Source organism: Giraffa tippelskirchi, chromosome 1 (assembly GCF_054371585.1).
Source record: "Giraffa tippelskirchi isolate mGirTip1 chromosome 1, T2T-mGirTip1v1.2.pri, whole genome shotgun sequence".
In the NCBI taxonomy this organism is placed as follows: Eukaryota; Metazoa; Chordata; class Mammalia; order Artiodactyla; family Giraffidae; genus Giraffa; species Giraffa tippelskirchi.
In genome coordinates, this window is record NC_137275.1 from 200,721,810 (window position 1) to 200,743,793 (window position 21,984).

General features: G+C 37.7%; 1 protein-coding gene and 1 non-coding gene across 2 annotated transcripts in view; both read left to right on the forward strand.

Annotated features, from left to right (window-relative positions):
* WNK2 (WNK lysine deficient protein kinase 2) overlaps positions 1-19,078 on the forward strand; it is a 173,757-nt gene extending 154,679 nt beyond the window's left edge. Inside the window, exon 31 of the mRNA XM_081523595.1 lies at positions 17,018-19,078. Coding sequence (XP_081379721.1) covers positions 17,018-17,097 — 80 coding nt within the window. The 3' untranslated portion in view covers positions 17,098-19,078. The remainder of the gene's footprint in view (positions 1-17,017) is intronic.
* TRNAM-CAU (transfer RNA methionine (anticodon CAU)) lies at positions 3,705-3,777 on the forward strand. The gene has a single exon. It is a non-coding gene; the product is annotated as a tRNA-Met (tRNA).
* Positions 19,079-21,984: the final 2,906 nt, after the last annotated feature.

Here is a 21,984-nt window from a genome sequence, read left to right on the forward strand (position 1 = left end):
TTTAGCCTCCATGTGTTTGTGCTTTTTGCAATTTTTTCCTTGTAGCTGATATCTAATCTTATAGTGTGGTTGGAAAAGATGCTTGATATGATTTTAATTTTTAAAAATTTCCTGAGACTTCTCTGTGAATTAGAATGTGATCTATCCTGGAGAATACTCCATGTGTGCTTGAAAAAACTGTGTATTCTGCTGCTTTCTGATGGAATGCTCTATAAGTATTAATTAAGTCCATTTGGTCTAATGTGTCATTTAAAGTCAGACCGTATCTTCTTTATCCATTCATCTATTGAGATGGACACTTTCATTGTTCCCATATCTTGGCAATTTTAAATAATGCTACTATGAACATTGGGATGCATGTTTCTTTTTTAATTAGTATTTTCATTTTTTTCATATATTTACCCAGGAATGGAGCTGCTTTGTCATATTGTAATTCTATTTTTAGTTTTTTGAGAAGCCTCCATACAGTTTTCCACAGTGGCTACACCAATTTACATTGCTACCAACAGTGTACAAGGATTCCCTTTTCTCCACATTCTCACTAACATTTGTTATTTTTTATTTTTTTGATGTTATCCATTCTGACAAGTGTGAGGTGATTATCTCATCATGGGTTAGATTTTCATGTCTCTGATGATTAACTATATTGAATATCTTCTCATGTTCCTGTTTACCATCTGCATTTCTTCTTTGGAAAAATGTCTATTTAGGTCTTCTGCTCATTTATAAATCAAGGTGTTTTCTTCTGATGTTGAGTTGTAAAAGCTATATATTTTGGAAATTAATCTCTTGTCAGTCTCACCATTTGCAAATATTTTCTCCCTTTCAGTAGGTTGTCTTTCATTTTGTCAATGGTTTCCTTTGTTGTACAAATCCTTTTAAGTTTAATTAGGTCCCATTTGTTTATTTTTGTTTTTATTTCCCTTGCTTTAGGTGACAGATCAAAAAATTATTGCTATAATTTATGTCACTGAGTGTTCTGCCTACATTTTCTTCTAAGAGTTTTATGGTTTCCAGTCTTACATTTAGGTCTTTAATCCATTTTGATTTTACTTTTGTATATAGTGTTAGAACTGCCAGTGTATTCTGTTACAAGCTCTTTAGGATTTAGCTACTACTTTGCTATTCCAGTCGCTTCTGCTGCATGCTCTCTTTCTCCAAAAATAACCTTTACTGTTGATGTTTCATTTCCTGTTTTCTTTACAGTTGTAGATTTAATACATTTTTATTGTTTTATTGTTTGTCTAGTTTTACTGAGGTCTCCAGTGTTCTTGCCTGGAGAATCCCAGGGACGGTGGAGCCTGACGGGCTGCCGTCTATGGGGTTGCACAGAGTCGGGCACGACTGAAGCAACTTAGCAGCAGCGAGGTCTCAGGAGGTGAGGTGAAGTAGATTGTTACTCTGTCATCTGAAATTGAAAGCACTCCATCACAGGCTTTGTATATAACCTGCTTTTAAATTTGGGTTAGAAAAAAGTAATAATGTTACTAAGCAAGACGCTTTGGGGCCTTTCCAGGGACATTCCCCCCAACATGTCCCCTACCTATCTCTTGTTTATAGAAAACTTTTAGCATCCTAGACCTTCCTCAAGTTCCAAAGAGCAAAGTTAATCAGAGAAGTGAGAAAATGCAGAAACAAAGAGAAAAAGTTAAGCAAGACAAAATAAGAATTGTTTAGTCATAAACAAAGTCAAGGATATTAAGTTTCTCTTCAAGAATTATAAATAATATCCTGAGCAACATCCTTGAGTTGTTTTGCAGGTTCTAAAACCCCCACCTGGTGAAAGAAGTTAAGTGCTTACCACCAGCAAGTAGACCCAGGCCAGTTCAAACCAGGAGGTTGATGATGTTGACTCCAGAAACATCACCAATCAGTCAGAGAATTGAGCACAAGCTGATCACACATTCTCGGACTCTCTCCCTCACAATGTATTTAAAATTCTTCCCTGAAAGCCGTTAGGGAGTTCAGGTCTTTTGAGCATGATCTGCCTGTTCTTGCTTACCACACAATTGTACCTTGCAAAAAATGCTGTACTTTCCTTAACAACAAACTGCTGTCTGTAGATTATTTTTAATGCATATGAATGAGCAGATCCAAGTTTGGTTGAGTAGATCCAAGTTTGGTTGAGTAATAATAATTGTAGCATTCCTTTCTAAAGCTAAATCTACCTGAGAGTGAAAATTTCTCACTTGTGTCTGACTATGCGACCCCATGGACTGTAGCCCATCAGGTTCCTCATTCCATGGAATTCTGTAGGCAAAAATACTGGAGTGGGTAGCCATTCCCTTCTCCAGGTGATCTTCCCAACCAAGGGATTGAACTGGGTTACTGGAACTATAGGAAGGGTCTGTTATCTTAGTGAGATTCAGTGTCTGACAGGAGGAAGGGGAGGTGTGTGGGTTGAAATACTTTGAAAAATACTTTGATATTTCTCTCCACTTCCTTTCTTACCTTCGCCCATTGACTCATTATGGTGAGATACACTCTCACCATAAGCTCCACCCATGGCACAGTGCCTTACAATCAGAAGGGATGCCTGAGAAGTAAAGGATTTGGACCACACATGTAACACCTCAGTTTTTAAGTTTACCACCTGAGCAATAAGCCCTCAAATCACCTAGCTCTGAGAATCAACAGGGTTTGCATTCATAAGTCCCACAGGACCATGAAAAACAAAGAAGCATTTTTAATTGATGTATAATTGATATATAACATTATATTAGTTTCAGGTTTAAGGAAGCAATTTTTAAATGAGTGAGTGAGCATCCCTTTGCACTTACAGCTTCAAGTTCACCACAGAGATAGCAGACAAAAATACCCATCTCCCAGTTTCTCACTGGAAGGGAAGGGACAGCACATTTTTCCAGTTGCTGCCTAAGGGTTTTGCTTCTAATCTGCCTGCATGTGACTGACTGGGATACTCTCAGGAACCTGAAAGAACTGATGGGCACAGCTATCCTCATCTATCCCTGACTCATTCCAGCAGTAATACCAAGTCTCCTGCTTATGGCTGAAAAAAGCTTTTTCACACATCTAGCACCCCAACTGTTATGACTGCCACCTGAGGAACTGGCTCCCAAATCATTGATCTCTGTGAGCTAACAGGGTTCAGCATTCGTGAGTCCCAGAGGGCCAGAGAAAACCAAAAAAATGTTTCTATGTGGGCACACTAGCACTCCAGTGACTATTTCCTCTGACTCAACAGAGAGTGAGTAAGCAAAAACCTCAGTTTTGGGTTCCTTACTACTTTATTAATGTCCCAATTTTCCCAACTCCTGCCTGAAGATTGGACTTCCAATTAACTTATATCCAGGAGCTGAATGAGGCAGGCAATTATTAGTCCTCCAGGAGCCTGAACAGGAATATGGGTATTTCCAGCACCTTTGAGACACTGATGAGTCTTGGCCCGTTCTAATATATTGGACAATATATTGGTTTGGACAATCACAAACATTTGAGAGGCAACTAGGAACCCAGGCAATGTGTGTGGACAAGGTTCATCTCCTACACAAAGCCAACTTCTCAAGATTGGGATAAGTGGTTGTTTTATTTAACGTAAAGAAATCAATATAGAAAGTTAAGAAAAATGAAAACAGAGGAAAATGTTACAAACAAAACAAGAAAAATCTTTAAAAACCAAGCTTAATGAAATGAAGATTAGATATTTACCTGAAAGAGAGTTTAAAATAATAGTCAAAGGGACTTCCCTGGTGGCCCAGTGGATAAGACTCTGTGCTCATAATGCAGGGGGCACAGGTTCGATCCCTGACTAGGGAACTAGATCCCACATGCCACAACTGACGGCTGGCTCAGCCTAAATAAATAAATAAAATAGCCTAAATAAATAAAATATATGTAAAAGGCTCTCCTCCCTTAAAAAAAAAAAAAAATTAAATAGTAGTCATAAAGACACTCACCAAGGTAAGGAGAGCAATTTATGAACAAAATGAGAGTTTCAATACATAGAAAATATTTTAAAAAATACCAACAGAAATCATAGAACTGAATAACAATAAATAAGTTGAAAATGTCAATAGAGGGTTCAACACCAGACTAGATGAACCTAAAGAAAGGATCAATGAACTTAAAGAGAAGTTGATAGGGATCATCTATCAGAGGAGCAAAAAGAAAAAAGAATGAAAACCAGAGAAGATAGTGTAAGGGACTTAGAGAATACCATCAAGTGGACCAATACATGTGTTAGACGTGTCCTAGAAGGAGAAAGGGAAAAATAAAAAGACAGGAAACTTATTTAAAGAAATAAAGGCTGAAACCTTTCCAAGCCGGGAAAAAGAAACAGACATCCAGACCCAGGAAGCCCAAAAAACTACCAAAAAAGATGAATCCAAAGAGGCCCACATCAAGATACATTAAAATTAAGTTGTCTAAAGTTAAAGATAGAGAGAAAATCTTAAAAGTAGCAGAGGAAAGCAAGTTGTTACATGCAAGCAAACCCCCATAAAACTATCAGTGGATTTTTCAACCAAAATCTTGCAGGCCAGAGGGAGTGAACTAATATATTCAGAGTGCTGAAAGAAAAAAAAAAAAAAGATATAAAAGTTTCCCAGACAAACAAAAGCTGAAAGAGTTCATCAACACTAGAAATGCCTTATAAAAAATGTTAAAGGGAGTTCTTCAAGTTGAAATGAAAGAATACTAATTAGTACCATGACAACATATGAAATTGTAAAACTCATTGGTAAAGGTAAATATACAGTTAAATTCATAACTCTAATATTACAGTAGTGATATGTAAATCATTTCTAACTCTAGTATAAAAGTTAAAAGACAAAAAAGCATTAAACACAACCAAAAACATGAAACAAGGGGAGGATAAAAATGTAGAGTTTTTGTATGCATATATATTCAAAGCAGAGTTATTAACAAATTAGATTGTAAGATCTTTTATGTAAATTTCATGGTAACTGGCTATCTACTGCTTAAAGGGATTCACTTCAGCTTTAAGGACACACATAAACTGACAGCCAAGGGATATAAAAAAAGATATTTGATGTAAATAGAAATCAAAAGAGAATGAGTGTAGCTATATTTATATCAGACAAAATAAACTTGAAGTCAAAAACTGTAACGAGACAAAATGATCACTATATGATGATAAAGAGATTAATTCATCAAGACAATGTAACAATTATAAATATTTATTCATGCAACATCAGAATGCCTAAATTTATAAAGCAAGTATTAGTACACCTGAAGGGAGAAATAGACAACAATGCAGTAATAGTAAGGGACTTCAATACCCCACTTTCAACGATGGATAGATCATACAAACAGAAAATCATTAAAGAAATCAGACATAACTATACCATAAATTAAGTGAACTTAACAGACATATACAGAACATTTCATGCAAAAGAAGTTGAATACACACTCTTCTCAGGTGCGCACAGAACATTTTCAAGGATAGAGCAAGTGATAGACTGTGAAACAGTATTAACAAATTTAAGATTGAAATGATATCAACAATCTTTCCTAGGACTTCTCTGGCATCCCAGTGGTTAAGAATCCACATGCCAATGCAGGAGACAAGATACCTGGTCCTGGAAGATTCCACATACTGTTAGACAACTAAGCCCATGCACTACAATAGGAGAAGCCACTGCAATGAGAAGCCCATGCACCACAATTAGAGAGTAATCCCTGCTCGCTGCAATTACAGAAAGCCCACACATAGTAATGAAGACCCAGTGGAGCCATAAATAAGCAAATTCTTTAAAAAGAAAAATACTCATTCTTATTTTAAAAAAGAATCTTTTCTAATCACAATGGTATGAAACTAGAAATCAATAACAAGAGAAAAATTGGAAAATTAACAAATATGTGAAAATTAAGCAACATGTTCCAGAACAACCAATGGGTTAAAAAAGGAATAAAAGAGAAATCAAAAAATATCTTGAGACAAATGAAAGCATAACATATTAAAGCTTATTAGATGCAACAAAAATAGTTCTAAGAGGGAAATTTATAGAGATAAATATCTATATTAAACAAGATAAATTTACACGTCAAGGAACTAGAAAAACAAGATAAAACTAAGCCCCAAATAAGTAGTAGGAAAGAAATAACAAAGGGCAAATACAAAAAACAAAGAAATAAATGAAACAGAAAGTAGAAAACAACAGAGAAGAACAACAAAATGAAGAGCTGTTCTTTTAAGAGATTAAAAAAAAATCCACAAACGTTTAGCTAGACAAAGAAAAAAGAGAGAAGACTCAAAATCATAAACAAAAAAGGAGATATTACAATTGATACCACAGAAATAATATGGATCATGAGAAAATATTATAAACAATTATATACAAGAGATTGGATAACCTAGAAGAAATGGATAAATTCCTAGAGATATATGACCAATCAATACTGAGTCATGAAGAAATAGAAAATCTGAACAGACCAATTTTGAGTAAGGAGTTTAAATTAGTAAAAAGCAAAATGAACAAAAAAAAAACCCTCCCAACATGGAAAAGTGCAGGACCAGATCTCTTCACTGGCAAATTCTACCAAAAATTTAAAGAAAGATTAACCACTAATCCTTCAGAAAACTCTTCCAAACATTTAGGAGGGAACACTTCCAAATTCATTTTATGAGGCTGGTGTTACCCTGATAACAAAGGCAGTTAAGGACTCTACAAGAAAGAAAATTACAGGCCAATGTCTCTGATAAATATAAATGCAAAAAATCCTCAACAACAACAAAAAATTAACAAACAAAATCCGTCAATACATTAAAAGGATTCAGTTCAGTTCAGTTCAGTCGCTCAGTCGTGTCTGACTCTTTGTTACCCCATGCACTGCAGCACACCAGGCCTCCCTGTCCATCACCAATTACTCAAAATCATGTCCATTGAGTCGGTAATGCCATCCAACCATCTCATCCTCTGTTGTCCCCTTCTCCTCCAGCCTTCAATCTTTCCCAACATCAGGGTCTTTTCAAATGAGTCAGTTCATTGCATCAGGTGGCCAAAGTATTGGAGTTTCAGCTTCAACATCAGTCCTTCCAATGAACACCCAGGACTTATTTCCTTTAGGATGGACTAGTCGGATCTCCTTGCAGTCCAAGGGACTCTCAAGAGTCTTCAACACCACAGTTCAAAAGCATCAATTCTTCAGCACTCAGCTTTCTTTATAGTTCAACTCTCACATCCATACATGACTACTGGAAAAACCATAGCCTTGACTAGACGGACCTTTGTTGGCAACGGAATGTCTCTGCTTTTTAATATGCTGTCTAGGTTGGTCATAACTTTCCTTTCAAGGAGTAAGCGTCTTTTAATTTCATGACTGCAGTCACCATCTGCAGTGATTTTGGAGCCCAAAAAAATAAAGTCTGTCACTGTTTCCACTGTTTCTGCATCTACTTGCCATGAGTGATGGGACCAGATGCAATGATCTTCATTTTCTGAATGTTGAGCTTTAAGCCAACTTTTTCACTCTTCTCTTTCACTTTCATCAAGAGGCTCCTTAGTTCTTCTTCACTTTCTGCCATAAGGGTGGTGTCATCTGCATATCTGAGGTTATTGATATTTCTCCCGGCAATCTTGGTTCCAGATTGTGCTTCTTCCATTCCAGCGTTTCTCATGATGTATTCTGCATATAAGTTAAATAAGCAGGGTGACAATATACAGCCTTGAAGTACTCCTTTTCCTATTTGGAACCAGTCTGTTGTTCCATGTCCAATTCTAACTGTCGCTTCCTGACCTGCCTACAGATTTCTCAGGAGGCAGGTCAGGTGGTCTGGTATTCCCATCTCTTAAGAATTTTCCAGTTTGTTGTGATCCACAGTCAAAGGCTTTGGCATAGTTAATAAAGCAGAAATAGATGTTTTTCTGGAACTCTCTTGCTTTTTCGATGATCCAGCAGATGTTGGCAATTTGATCTCTGGTTCCTCTGCCTTTTCTAAAACCAGCTTAAACATCTGGAAGTTCACAGTTCACGTACTGTTGAAACCTGGCTTGGACAATTTTGAGCATTACTTTGCTAGCATGTGCTCAGTTCAGTCGCTCAGTCGTGTCCGACTCTTTGCAACCCCATGAATCGCAGCACGCCAGGCCAGATGAGTGCAACTGTGTGGTAGTTTAAGCATTCTTTAGCATTACCTTACTTCAGGATTGGAATGAAAACTGACATTTTCCAGTCCTGTGGCCACTGCTGAGTTTTCCAAATTTGCTGGCACATTGAGTGCAACACTTTCACAGCATCATCTTTTAGGATTTGAAATAGCTCAACTGGAATTCCATCACCTCCACTAGTTTTGTTCATAGTGATGCTTCCTAAGGCCCACTGACTTCACATTCCAAGATGTCTGGCTCTAGGTGAGTGATCACACCATTGAGGTTATCTGGGTCATGAAGATGTTTTTTGTACAGTTCTTCTGTGTATTCTTGCCACCTCTTCTTAATCTCTTCTACTTCTGTTAGGTCTATGCCATTTTTGTCCTTTATTGAGCCCATCTTTGCATGAAATGTTCCCTTGGTATCTCTAATTTTCTTGAAGAGATCTCTAGTCTTTCCCATTCTAGTGTTTTCCTCTATTTCTTTGCACTGATCACTGAGGAAGGCTTTCTTATCTCTCCTTGCTATTCTTGGAACTCTGCATTCAAATGAGTATATCTTTCCTTTTCTTCTTTGCTTTTTGCTTCTTTCTTTTCACAGCTATTTGTAAGGCCTCCTCAGACAGCCATTTTGCTGTTTGGTATTTCTTTTTCTTGGGCATGGTGTTGATCCTTGTCTCCTGTAAAGTCTCATGAACCTCCATCCATAGTTCATCAGGCACTCTGTCTATCAGATCTAGTCCCTTAAATCTATTTGTCACTTCCACTGTATAATCACTAGGGATTTGATTTAGGTCATACCTGAATGGTCTAGTGGTTTTCCTTACTTTCTTCAATTTAAGTCTGAATTTGGCAATAAGGAGGTCATGATCTGAGCCACAGTCCGCTCCCGGTCTTGTTTTTGCTGACTTTATAGAGCTTCTCCATCTTTGGCTGCAAAGAATATAATCAATCTGATTTTGGTGTTGACCATCTGGTGATGTCCATGTGTAGAGTCTTCTCTTGTGTTGTTGAAGGAGGGTGTTTGCTTTGACCAGTGCGTTCTCTTGGCAAAACTCTATTAGCCTTTGCCCTGCTTCATTCTGTACTCCAAGGCCAAATTTGCCTGTTACTCCAGGTGTTTCTTGACTTCCTACTTTTGCATTCCAGTCCCCTATAATGAAAAGGACATCTTTTTCAGGTGTTAATTCTAGAAGGTCTATAGGTCTTCATAGAACCATTCAACTTCGGCTTCTTCAGCATTACTGGTTGGGGCATAGACTTGAATTACCATGATATTAAATGGTTTGCCTTGGAAACAAACAGAGATCATCCTGTCGTTTTTGAGACTGCATCCAAGTACTGCATTTTGGACACTTTTGTTGTCTATGATGGCTACTCCATTTATTCTAAGGGATTCTTGCCCACAGTGGTAGATATAATGGTCATCTGAGTTAAATTCACCGATTTCAATCCATTTTAGTTCGCTGATTCCTAAAATGTGGACGTTCACTCTTGCCATCTCCTGTTTGATCACTTCCTATTTGCCTTGATTCATGGGCCTAACATTCCAGGTTCCTAGGCAATATTGCTATTTACAGCATTGGATCTTGCTTCCATCACCAGTACATCCACAACTGGGTGTTGTTTTTGCTTTGACTCCATCTCTTCATTCTTTCTGGACTTATCTCCACTGATCTCCAGTAGTATATTGGGCACCTACCAACCTGGGGAATTCATCTTTCAGTGTCCTATCTTTTTGCCTTTTCAAACTGTTCATGGGGTTCTCAAGGCAGGAATACTGAAGTGGTTTGCCATTCCCTTCTCTAGTGGACCACATTTTGTCAGAACGCTCCACCATGACCTGTCTGTCTTGGGTGGCCCTACATGGCATGGCTCATAGTTTCATTGAGTTAGACAAGGCTGTGGTCCATGTGATAAGATTGGTTAGTTTTCTGTGATTGTGGTTTTCAGTCTGTCTGCTCTCTGGTGGAGAAGGATAAGAGGCTTATGAAAGCTTACTGATGGGATAGATTGACTGAGGGTGATACTGGGGCTTGTTCTGATGGGGAATGGCATGCTCAGTAAATTTTTAATCCAATTTTCTGTTGATGAGTGGAGCTGTGTTCCCTCCCTGCTATTTACCTGGGGCCAAACTATGGTGGAGGTAATGAAGATAATGGTGATCTCCCTCAAAAGATGCATGTACTGCTACAGTCAGTGCTCCCAACCCTGCAGCAGGCCACCACTGACCCACACCTTTGCCGGAGACTCCCGGACACCCACATTCCAATTAAAAGGATTATATGCCATGAATTATGTGAGATTGAGCCTTAGTATGCAAGAATGGTTCAACATATGCTAAACATATGTAAAATGTGATACACTGTTAATATATTAACAAGATGAAGAGTAAGTCATATCATCATCTCAATAGATGCAGAAAAGACATTTGACAAAATTGAAAATTCAGCACCCTTTAATAATAAAAACCCTAACAAATTAGGTATAGATGGAATGTACCTCAACATAATAGAGATAAGCCCACAGTTAACATCATATTTGATGATAAAAAGCTAAAAGTTTTTGCCTCTAACACCAGAATAAGACAAGGAAGTTCATTTTTGCCAGTTCTATTCAACATAGTACTGGAAGTTGATGGAAGTTCTGGAAGCCAGAATAATTATGGAAGGAAAAATAAAATTCATCCAAACTGGAAAGAAGTAACATGTCTCTGCTTGTAGATGACATGATACTGTATATAGAAAGAATATATACAGTAGACTAAAGACTCCACGGAAGAAAACTATTACAACTAATAAGCATACTCAGTAAAGTTGCAGGATATAAACTCAATACATAAAAATCAGTTACATTTCTATACGTTAACGACAAACAATTGAAAAGAGAAATTAAAAAAAGATCTCATTTACAATAAATTAAAAAACAGAAACTTAGGAGTAAATTTAACCAAGGAGGTGAAAAATTCGTACATTGAAAACAACAAAACACTGATAAAAGAAATTGAAGAAAACTCAACAAATGGAGATAGTCTGTGCTCATGGATTAGAAGAATTAATATTCTTGAAATATCCATCCTAATGAAAGCAATGTACAGATCCTTAATGAAAGCAATAGATTCATATTCTATCAAAGCAACTCCTGTCAAAATTCCAGTGACATTTTCCACAGGAAGATTTTTAATAAATTTATTTATTTTCAATTAAAGGATAATTGCTTCACAATATTATATTGGCCTCTGCCACACATCCACATGAGTCAGCCATAGGTATACATATGTCCCCTCACTCTTGAACCTCCCTCCCACCCACAGAAAGTTTTTAAAAACAAAAGACCCTCACATAGCCAAAGCAACCTTAAGCAAGAAGAGGGAAGCTGGAAGCTTCCTTTTTCCTGATTTCAAACTATATTGCAATGCTATAATAATTAAAACAGACAATAGACCAATGAAACAGAATAGAAAACCCAGAGATTAACTAACACATATGATCAATTAAGGTCTATATAGTCAAAGCTATTGTTTTTCCAGTAGTCATGTATGGATGTGAGAGTTGGACAATAAAGAGGGCTGAGTACCAAAAAATTTCAAACTGTGGTGCTGGAGAAGTCTCTTGAGTGTCCCTTGGATAGCAAGGAGATCAAACTAGTCAATCATAAAGGAAATCAACCCTGAATATTCATTGGAAGGACTGATGCTGAGGCTGAAGTTCCAATACTTTGGCCACCTGATATGAAGAGCCAACTCATTGGAAAAGATGCTAATGCTGGGAAAAATTGAGGGCAAGAGGAGAAGGGGTCGACAGAGGATAAGATGGTTAGATGGCATCATTGACTCAATGGATGTGAGTTTGAGCAAACTCCGGGAGATAGTGAAGGATAAGGAAGCCTGGTGTACTGCAGTTCATGGGGTCACAAAGAGTCTGACACGACTTAGCAACAGAGCAACAATTTTCGTTAAAGGTGCCAAGAGTACATATGGACAAAGGATAGCCTCTTTAACAAACAGTGCTGAGAAAACTGTATACGTATATGCAAATGAATGAAACTGGACTCCTATCTCATACCATACACAAAAATTAACTCAAATGGATTAAAAGCTAGAATTTAAGACCTGAAACCATGACACTCTTAGCTTATAGGGGATAAACTCCTTGACAGTGGTCTTGGCAATGAGTTTTTGGATTTGACACCAAAAGGAAAACAAAAAGGTCACAGGCAATGAAGGCAAAAATAAGCAAGTGGGATACATCCAATGAAAAAGCTTCTGTACAGCAAATGAAACCATCAACAAAATTAAAGGCAACCTATGGAATGAAAGATAATACTTGCAAACCACATATCCAATAAAAGGTTAATGTCCAAAGTATATAAGAAACTCGTACAATTCAATAACAGAAATAAATAACCAGATTTTTAAATGTGCAAAGGACCAGACAGACATTTTTCCAAAACCAATAGGTACATGAAAAGCTGCTATCACTAATCATCAGGGAAATGCAAGTCAAAACCACGATGAGTTATCATCTCACAACTGTTATGACGTCTAACATTATTAAAAAGACAGGAGGTAAACTCTGGTGAGATGCCAGAAAAGGGGAACACTTGTACACTCTTGGTGGGGGTGTAAACTGGCCTAGTCACTGTGGAAAAGAGTATAGTTTCCTCAAGAAAATAAAAATAGAACTACCATATTTTCCAGCAATCTCACTTCTAGATATGTATGTAAAGGAAATAAAACCACTACCTTGAAAAGATATCAGTTCTTCCATGTTTGCTGCTGTGCTGTTTGCTCAGGCATGTCTGACAGTTTGTGACCCAATGGACTGCAGCCTGCCAGGCTCCTCTGTCCATCGGGATTTTCCAGGCAAGAATACTGGAGCAGGTTGCCATTTCCTTCTATAGGAAATCTTCCTGACCCAGGGATTGAACCCACATAGCTTGTGTCTCCTGCATTGGCAGGTAGATTCTTTACCCCTGTGCTACCTAGAGTTTTTTTTAATACTCCCATATTTACTATAGTATTATTCACAATCATCAGGTGTGGGAAAAAATGTCCATTGACAGATGAATGGACAAAAAATATCAGATGAGTATATATATACACACACACATGTGGTGGTTTAGTTGCTAAGTCATGTCCAACTCTTGCGACCCCATGGACTATAGCCCTCCAGGCTCCTCTGTCCATGAGATTCTGCAGGCAAGAATACTGGAGTGGGTTGCCATTTCCTTCTCCAGGGAATCTTCCTGACCCAGGTATTGAACCCGGGTCTCATAGAAGGCAGATGATTTACTGACTGAGCTATGTAAACCAATGAAATATTATTCAGCCTTATAAAGGAAGAAACTCCTGCTTTTTGCAACAACGTGGGTGTAACTGGAGGGCATTGCTGCTGCTAAGTCACTTCGGTCATGTCCAACTCTGTGTGACCCCATAGACGGCAGCCCACCAGGCTCCCCCATCCCTGGGATTCTCCAGGCAAGAGTACTGGAGTGGGTTGCCATTTCCTTCTCCAATGCATGAAAGTGAAAAGTGAAAGTGAAGTCGCTCAGTTGTGTCCGACTACTAGCGACCCCATGGACTGCAGCCCACCAGGCTCCTCTGTCCATGGGATTTTCCAGGCAAGAGTACTGGAGTAGGTTGCCATTGCCTTCTCCATACTAAGCAAAAGAAGCCAGACAGAGAAAGACAAATGCAGCATGTTATCACTTTTTTTTTTTTGGTCTTTTGGCTACATTGGGTCTTCATTACTGCATGCAAGCTTTCCCTAGTTGTGGCAAGCAGGGGCTACTCTTTGTTGTGGTACATGGACTTCACATTGCAGTGACTTCTTTTGTTGTGGAGTATGGGCTCTAGGCCTGCAGGCTTCAGTAGTTGCAGCATGCAGGCTCAGTAGCTGTGGCGCACAGGCTTAGCTGCCCCATGCCACGTAGAATCTTTCCAGACCAGGGATTGAATCCATGTCCCTTGCACTGGCAGCTGGATTCTTACCCACTGGACCACTAGGAAAGTCCTACATGGTATCACTTATATGTGGAATTTTAAAAAAGAAAAAAAATGTTGAACACCTAGAGAATAGAATGGTGGTTGCCAGAGGGTGAGAAGTGGAGGAAATTAGAGACTTTGGTAAAAGGGTACAAACTTTCAGTTGTAAGAAAAATAAGTTCTGAGGACCTAATGTAAAGCATGATGGCAGGGAGGGTGAGAAGGAGGCTCAAGAGAAAGGGAATACATGTATCATATAGCTGATTCATGTTGTTGTACAGCAGAAATTAACACAACATTGTAAAGCAATTATACCCCAATTAAAAATAAATTTAAAAAAGCATGGTGACTATAGTTAACAATGCTGTACTGTATAACTAAAACTTACTAAGGTAGATCTTAAGCATTCTCACCAAAAAAGAAAAAGTAATTATGTGAAGTTATGAATGTGATTATGGGAATAATTTTATAATGTATAAACATATATATATTTATATATATATATATATATATAAACTCATCACATTGTATACTTTAAATATATTATAATTTTATTAGTCAATCTTACCTCAAAAAAGCTGGAAAAGTTTAGTAAAATCATAAAAAAAAGAAAATCAGGTAACCATAGCATTTGGGATAATGGTATCTCCCATTCCAACAATTCTCTGTTTTCAGTTTAGTATTTTCCCTAGATTTAAAAAGGCAATGGGTCCAGGCCTAGTTGGTTTTGCTTGAAAAAACTCTTTAGTTTCATATTTAAGATCTTCTAAAGACAGACTGAAATTTTCATATCTTCACAGTGTTAAAAGAGAAATGTTCTTATTTTTCTTTAAACATTTTCTCTCTGTAGCATTAGCAACTTAAGGGAAAATTCACTTCTTGAATATATAATAATGCTAACCATTTTATTTGGTTTTACTAAATTCTTTGTGCTTCAAATTTGAAATTTAACAATCTCGGTAAAATTTTATTTTTTTTGCTACCTACAAAAGGTGGCAGTTTTAGCAAAATGCATTGTATGTGTTCATAAAAATTCACTTTATTATTTTTTTAAATTTTGATTTCATTGAGCTATTTGGGGGTTAATCTTTTGGCTCTTACACTTGCAAAACTCCTTAGAGTTCAGAGCATGTTATGTTCATGGAATAACTTGAGAACTGGGCCTTTGGTTTACTTCTCAAATACTCTCTTGAATTGCCTTTGCTTAGCTTTCAAAAGGTATTTTCTCGGATCTCTATTCATTTATACTCTGCACAGTCTCTTTCTCTTTGTAAATTTGGACAATTCAAACCCCTACCCTCTATTTGGTTTTCAGAAGTTCTGATCTATGAAGCATTGTTGCTTAGCAACAGGTTCACTAACTCTTTCTTTCTATGGCATACTGCAAAAGAGCTGATCAAAACCTCCACACACTCTTACTCATCAAATGACTACAGATATAGTTTCTTAGGTTGTATTACTGATGGACTGTATAATTTTGTCTGTATTTAAACTGCAACAAAATTATTATAAGTGTGTTTTAAAATCAAACATTTCTAATTAAAATCTGCCTACTTTTTTGACTTGATTTTAAAACAATCTTTGCTTAAAAAGATTCCTTTCAATTGAAATAAGCTAAATCTTTCCCCCCCTATATTTAAACCAAGGAAACAGACATTATTTTAAGCTGATCATAAACTTCTTTAAGATACCTTTTATTACTGAGATGTGCTTCATACAAATAGTGTTTTGAATAGTGTAGTGACAAATTAATCTTCATATAATTAAAATACATAGCAGAAGCCAATTTGGGATTAAATAAGTGCACTCAAGCCAATAAGTACAGTACTTGTACTCTGAGAAATAAAAACTTTAAAAAAAACTTTAAGAAATTTTAAAGTTAAGGTCTATTGAACCAGGGAACAAGTGTAGAGAAGGTACAATTTGGTAGTTTCCCATTTAGCCGTAAACGATCATAACATGTTGGATTCTTCACCTGCCAAATAAACTGTTCTAAAAGTCCCTGTTGCTAGGGAAGAAGATTAAAAAAAGAGAAGAAGAATGCTGAATACCGCTTGGAAAAAAACATTTATCTAAAATAAATAAATTCAAGCTAACATTTTATAAGATTTCAAAGTTTTGGACTTCTCATGCTAGTCAAGATAGAGTAGGCACGCTACAGCCTATCTTTCCCACTCAGTTATAACTAAGCTTTCTGGACAAAATTATATAGCATCCATCTGTAAATTTTGTAAAGTAAATAATGGCAGGCACTTTGTGGGGTATGGGGTCAAAATCTGAAAAAGCAACATGTATAGGAGTGAGTTTCCTAGTTTTTCATTCCGTTAACACTTTGAGCTTTGACATGAAAGCGGCCCCAGTCAGAGAACTCCCCAGTTGGCACACACAACAAAACCTCCAACAGAAGCCCTTTCTGGCTAGAGATCAGGAAAGAGGTCAGTGAGCCAGAAAGACTGCAGAGGGAAATCCCTGTGTTCCATTGCACTGGCTGTTGATATATATAGATAATATAGACATAGATACAGATATAGATATGTTTATATGTATGGCTCATCCTGTTCATGACACCAACTGTCTTCCTGTTTGCACTGTTCGCTGAACCCGGAGTAGGTAAGGCTCACGCTAAGAGGCTGGAAGAAGATTCTAGGAGCCATAGGAACTGCAGACATAGTTATCCTCTCCTCTCGTGGCTGGCCCAACGGACACAGCCTTGACACAGCAACCATAACATCATAACATAACTGCACACAACAACCTTTTCCAGGTGAAGCTTATGTAGGCGTACCGCACAAAGTAGCCCATGACCAAGAAAGTGCCTCGTGATGCGCATGCACAATGCTATAAATGATCTCAGTCATAGTCATTATTTACAGAATGTGGGGCGAGAGAGCCTGAACACGACATCTTGGCTAATTTGCTGTCTCCCCACAGTTATATCTTCCTTTTTTTTTCTTTTTCAGTTCTGCTTGAAGAAGACTCCAGTCCTGTTACTATGAAAAAAGGCAGCATGGGCAACAAAAACTCCAAAAATTTCCTGTAAGCCAAGCAGGTTCTTGGGAAATCTTAGGGAATTGGAACCCCTGACTCTGCATATGAACTGGCACAAACCCTGGCCTCAGGTTGAAGGTACACATTCATGGATAGACTCAAAGAAGTAAAGAAAGTATCTGAAAACTGAACTGCCATTGGAAGCACCACCTATAGAAGGACAGACAAAATTTGCAGCCTGAACTTAACTGGGATGATTGCCTGCTTAAAATAAGAATTCTCTGGAGGACTTTAATAGGTTGCAAAATCTCACAAATAATCAAAATGTCCAATACAAGATTATTCGGCACACAAGGAAGCAGGGACATCTGATGTCCTCACAAGGGAAAAGACAATCAAAACATGTTCGGACAAAAATGACCCAGATGTTGGCTCATCAAACAAAAACTTGGAATCAGCTTTTATAACCCTACTCTTAAGACAAACAAAAAAACCAGAAATTTTGGACAGAGACATAGAAGCAATCAAAATTCCAAACAGAAATTTTATAACTGAAAAAATACAATTTCTAAAATTAAAAAAATAATGGATGAAATAGCAGAAAGGAAATAACAGAATAAAGAATCAATAAATTGAAGACAGAACAGTAGTAATTAACCAATATTAGGAACACCAAAGAAAAAGATAAAAGAAAATGAACAGTTTCAGAAATCTGTGAGACAATGTCAGAAGGCCTAATGTTTTTGCCTTTGGAGTCTTATAAAGAGAAGGAGAAAAAATTATTCATAAGAAAAATGTTTCGACAAAATCATTGCTGAAAACTCTAAATTTGGTGAACAATATAAATTTACAGGTTCGAGAAACCCAGTAAAACCTAAACAAAATGCCCAGTATATCATAATCAAACTGCTGAACACCAAAGATAAAAAATCTTGAAAGCAATAAGAGACAAAGAACACATTCAATACAAAGAACAACAATTTGAATTGCAGATAACCACAAACACCCAATAAAAAATTGTGTAGGCCAGAATTCACTGAAACAGCATCTTTAAAGTATTGACGGAAAAGAACAATTAACCCCAAATTCTATATTCAGTGAAAATATTCTTCAGGAATGTGGTGATTCTAAAATATGTCCACAGTCCATACTTATCCTCCATTCAAAAGTTGGAGCCTAATTCCCCTCCTGATGAAGGTGAGCCAGAATTGGTAATTCATTTCTAATGAATAGAGTGTAGTAGAAGTGACATTTTATGATTCTGAAATTGCAGTTACCATAGTTTGCTTGACACCAGTACCCCAACACCATGGTTCAAATTTTAGTTACCACAGTAGATTAACTGTGACTAAATGCTTAAAGAACGAACTTGCTACAAACTTACTGCTGGCTCCACAGTCCACCAATCATTACATCAATTCAAGATATCACACTCAGTGGCCAATGATGTCACTTCTTGCAGAGTCTATCAATGACTGATCACAAACAGTCTAAGTAAGGAGTTAATTCATGCACAGACAGCAAAGTATGTCGTTGTGTTGCCTCCGTGCCTCTCAGTGATAAACTCACATGACAAAAATGGATCATCCAATGATGAAAGTACAGTGAAGAAATGAAAACTGGAAACACTAAAAGTGAAATTTAAATCCATTTAAATCCAACATAAGATATGTCATCCAAGAAGTAACTGACTGTGGAGATGTCAGTATTGCTATCATTCCAGACACTCAGATGTGTAGCCAGGAGAACATAGTAAAGATAAATTTATCAAATACATAAGGAAAGTGTTTGTGACAAGTACTGTCCAAATGACTCTGGATACAATTTTACAAAGACTAAAAGCACCTTAATATCTCAGTGCTGCTAATGTTTTCAATTATAGTATACAAAATGAAGGTTAATTTTACTGCTTTGCTCATTTCCTTATACATTTATAAATGGTAGTATGTGTTTTTAATGTTTTGATGAAAATTTCTAGAAGTCAGGAAAAGTCATAATTTTCCCCTTCATTATTAAAATCATATGGCACAGTTTCAACTTGCACAGTCATTTTTATGGTCCCATACTGTTGGGCAAAACAAAAACCATCTGTTTTATGTTGGGAGGCCCAATGTGCTAAAATTCTAAAAAAATTTATCTGGAGAAAGTTGATTTTTTGTTTGTTTGTTTTAGTAGGCAATCACCCAATTTAGCCTGACTGAAAAATCTAGTCTTACCCTCTGTTAGTGGTGGTTCCAACGTCAGTTCATTTTCAACGTGCTGCTGTGCAGGTCTGAACTGAGCAAGATATATGCCTGTTCATACCCAGAACTGAGGAGCCCCTTTCCAAGTGTCTTGTCTCCAAGATGTCCTCCAGGCTCTCTGGATCTTATGGGCCCCCTTTCCTGGTGATCTGGCTAGAAAGGTGGGGCTTCTCTCTGACTGTTACCTGTCAATGTGCCCCATGATATTGTCAAAAGGAACTGCCCTCAGGAAAAGAGGAAAAAAAAAATGGAGGGAAAAAAAGAAACAGATTCCTTCCATGTTCTTCAGAAGGGACACTTCTGCATGCCTCTATGACTGGAAAGACAGGTTTTCTCTCAGGGCTGAGTTGACTGCTATCTCCCTGGCCTCTGCAGTGCTTCTCCATGACTAGGGTCAACTTCAGGTCCAAGTCTGAAAGAGTAAAATGTTAGGAAAAAAACGAAAACCAAACATGGGTACTGCCACACTCTGGCTTGAAGGGGCCCCATTACCGAACTTTTAAAAGAAAGTTCCAGACTGTTTTCCCATCTGCCATGTGAGAGTTCCAGTTCCAGTGCATCTTCATCAGCTTTTAGTAAAAGGCACTTTTAATTTTAGCCATTCTAAACATCTTTGTGGTTTCTTTTTTGGCTATTGAATTCCAGCTTTTCATATATTTTGAAAATTAAATTCCTTATCAGATATGATTTGCAAATATTTTACCCCATTTCTTGGGTTTCTATATACTCTTTTGATATTGACCTTTGATATACAAAAGTTTTAATTTTGATGAAGTCCAATTTTCCATTTTTTCTTTTATTGTCTGTGGTTTTGGTGTCATACTTAAGAAATCATTGCTAAATCCAATGTCATAGATTTTTGCTTCAGTTCAGTTCAGTTGCTCAGTCGTGTCTGACTCTTTGTGACCCCATGATCTGCAGCATGCCAGGCCTCCCTGTCCATCACCAACTCCCCGGGTTCACCCAAACTCATGTCCGTTGAGTCAGTGATGCCATCCAACCATCTCATCCTCTGTCGTCCCCTTCTCCTGCCTTCAATCTTTCCCAACATCAGGGTCTTTTCAAATGAGTCATTTCTTCCCATCAGGTGGCCAAAGTACTGGAGCTTCAGCTTCAGGATCAGTCCTTCCAATGAGTATTCAGGACTGATTTCCTTTAAGATTGACTGGTTTGATCTCCTCGTAGTCCAAGGGACTCTCAAGAGTCTCCTCCAACACCACAGTTCAAAAGCATCAATTCTTCGGCGCTCAGCTTTCTTTACAGTCCAACTCTCACATCCATGCATGACTACTGGAAAAACCATAGCATTGACTAGATGATATTTGTTGGCAAAGTAATGTCTCTGCTTTTTCATAGCTGTTCTTCCAAGGAGCAAGCGTCTTTTAATTTCATGGCTGCAGTCACCATCTGCAGTGATTTTGGAGCCCAAGAAAATAAAGTCTCTCACTGTTTCCATTTTTTCCCTATCTATTTGTTATGAAGTGATTGGACTGGATGCCACGATCTTAGTTTTTTGAATGTTGAGTTTTAAGCCAGCTTTTTACCTCTCCTCTTTCACTTTTATCAAGAGGCTCTTCAGTTCCTCTTCACTTTCTGCCATAAGGGTAGTGTCATCTGCATATCTGAGGTTATTGATATTTCTCCCGGCAATCTTGATTCCAGCTTGTGTTTCATCCAGCCTGGCATTTTACATGATGTACTCTGCATATAAGTTAAATAAGCAGGGTGACAATATACAGCCTTGAAGTACTCCTTTTCCTATTTGGAACCAGTCTGTTGTTCCATGTCCAGTTCTAACTGTTACTTCCTGACCTGCATACAGATTTCTCAGGAGGCAGGTAAGGTGGTCTGGTATTCCCAGCTCTTGAAGAATTTTCCAGTTTGTTGTGATCCACACAGTCAAAGGCCATGGTGTAGTCAATAAAGCAGAAGTAGATGTTTTTCTGGGACTCTCTTGCTTTTTTGGTGATCCAACAGATGTTGGCAATTTGATCTCTGGTTCCTCTGCCTTTTCTAAATCCAGCTTGGACATCTGGAAGTTCACGGTTCACGTACTGTTGAAATCTGGCTTGGAGAATTTTGAGCATTACTTTGCTAGCATGTGAGATGAGTGCCAATGTGCGGTAGTTTGGCCATTCTTTAGCATTGCCTTTCTTAGGGATTGGAATGAAAACTGACCTTTTCCAGTCCTGTGGCCACTGCTGAGTGTTCCAAATTTGCTGGTATATTGAATGCAACAGTTTCACAGCATCATCTTTTAGGATTTGAAATAGCTCAACTGGAATTCCATCACCTCCACTAGCTTTGTTCATAGTGATGCTTCCTAAGGCTCACTTGACTTTGTATTACAGGATGTCTGGCTCTAGGTGAGTGGTCACACCATCGTGGTTATCTGGGTCATGAAGATCTTTTTTGTATAGTTTCTGTGTATTCTTGCCACCTCTTCAATCTTCTGCTTCTGTTAGGGCCATACCATTTCTGTCCTTTATTGTGCCCATCCTTGCATGAAATGTTCCCTTGGTGTCTTCTAATTTTCTGGAAAAGATCTCTAGTCTTTCCCATCCTTTTGTTTTCCTCTATTTCTTATTTCCTCTACTCTTTCACTGAGGAAGGCTTTCTTATCTCTCCTTGCTATTCTTTGGAAGTCTGCATTCAAATGGGTATATCTTTCCTTTCCTCCATTGCCTTTCACTTCT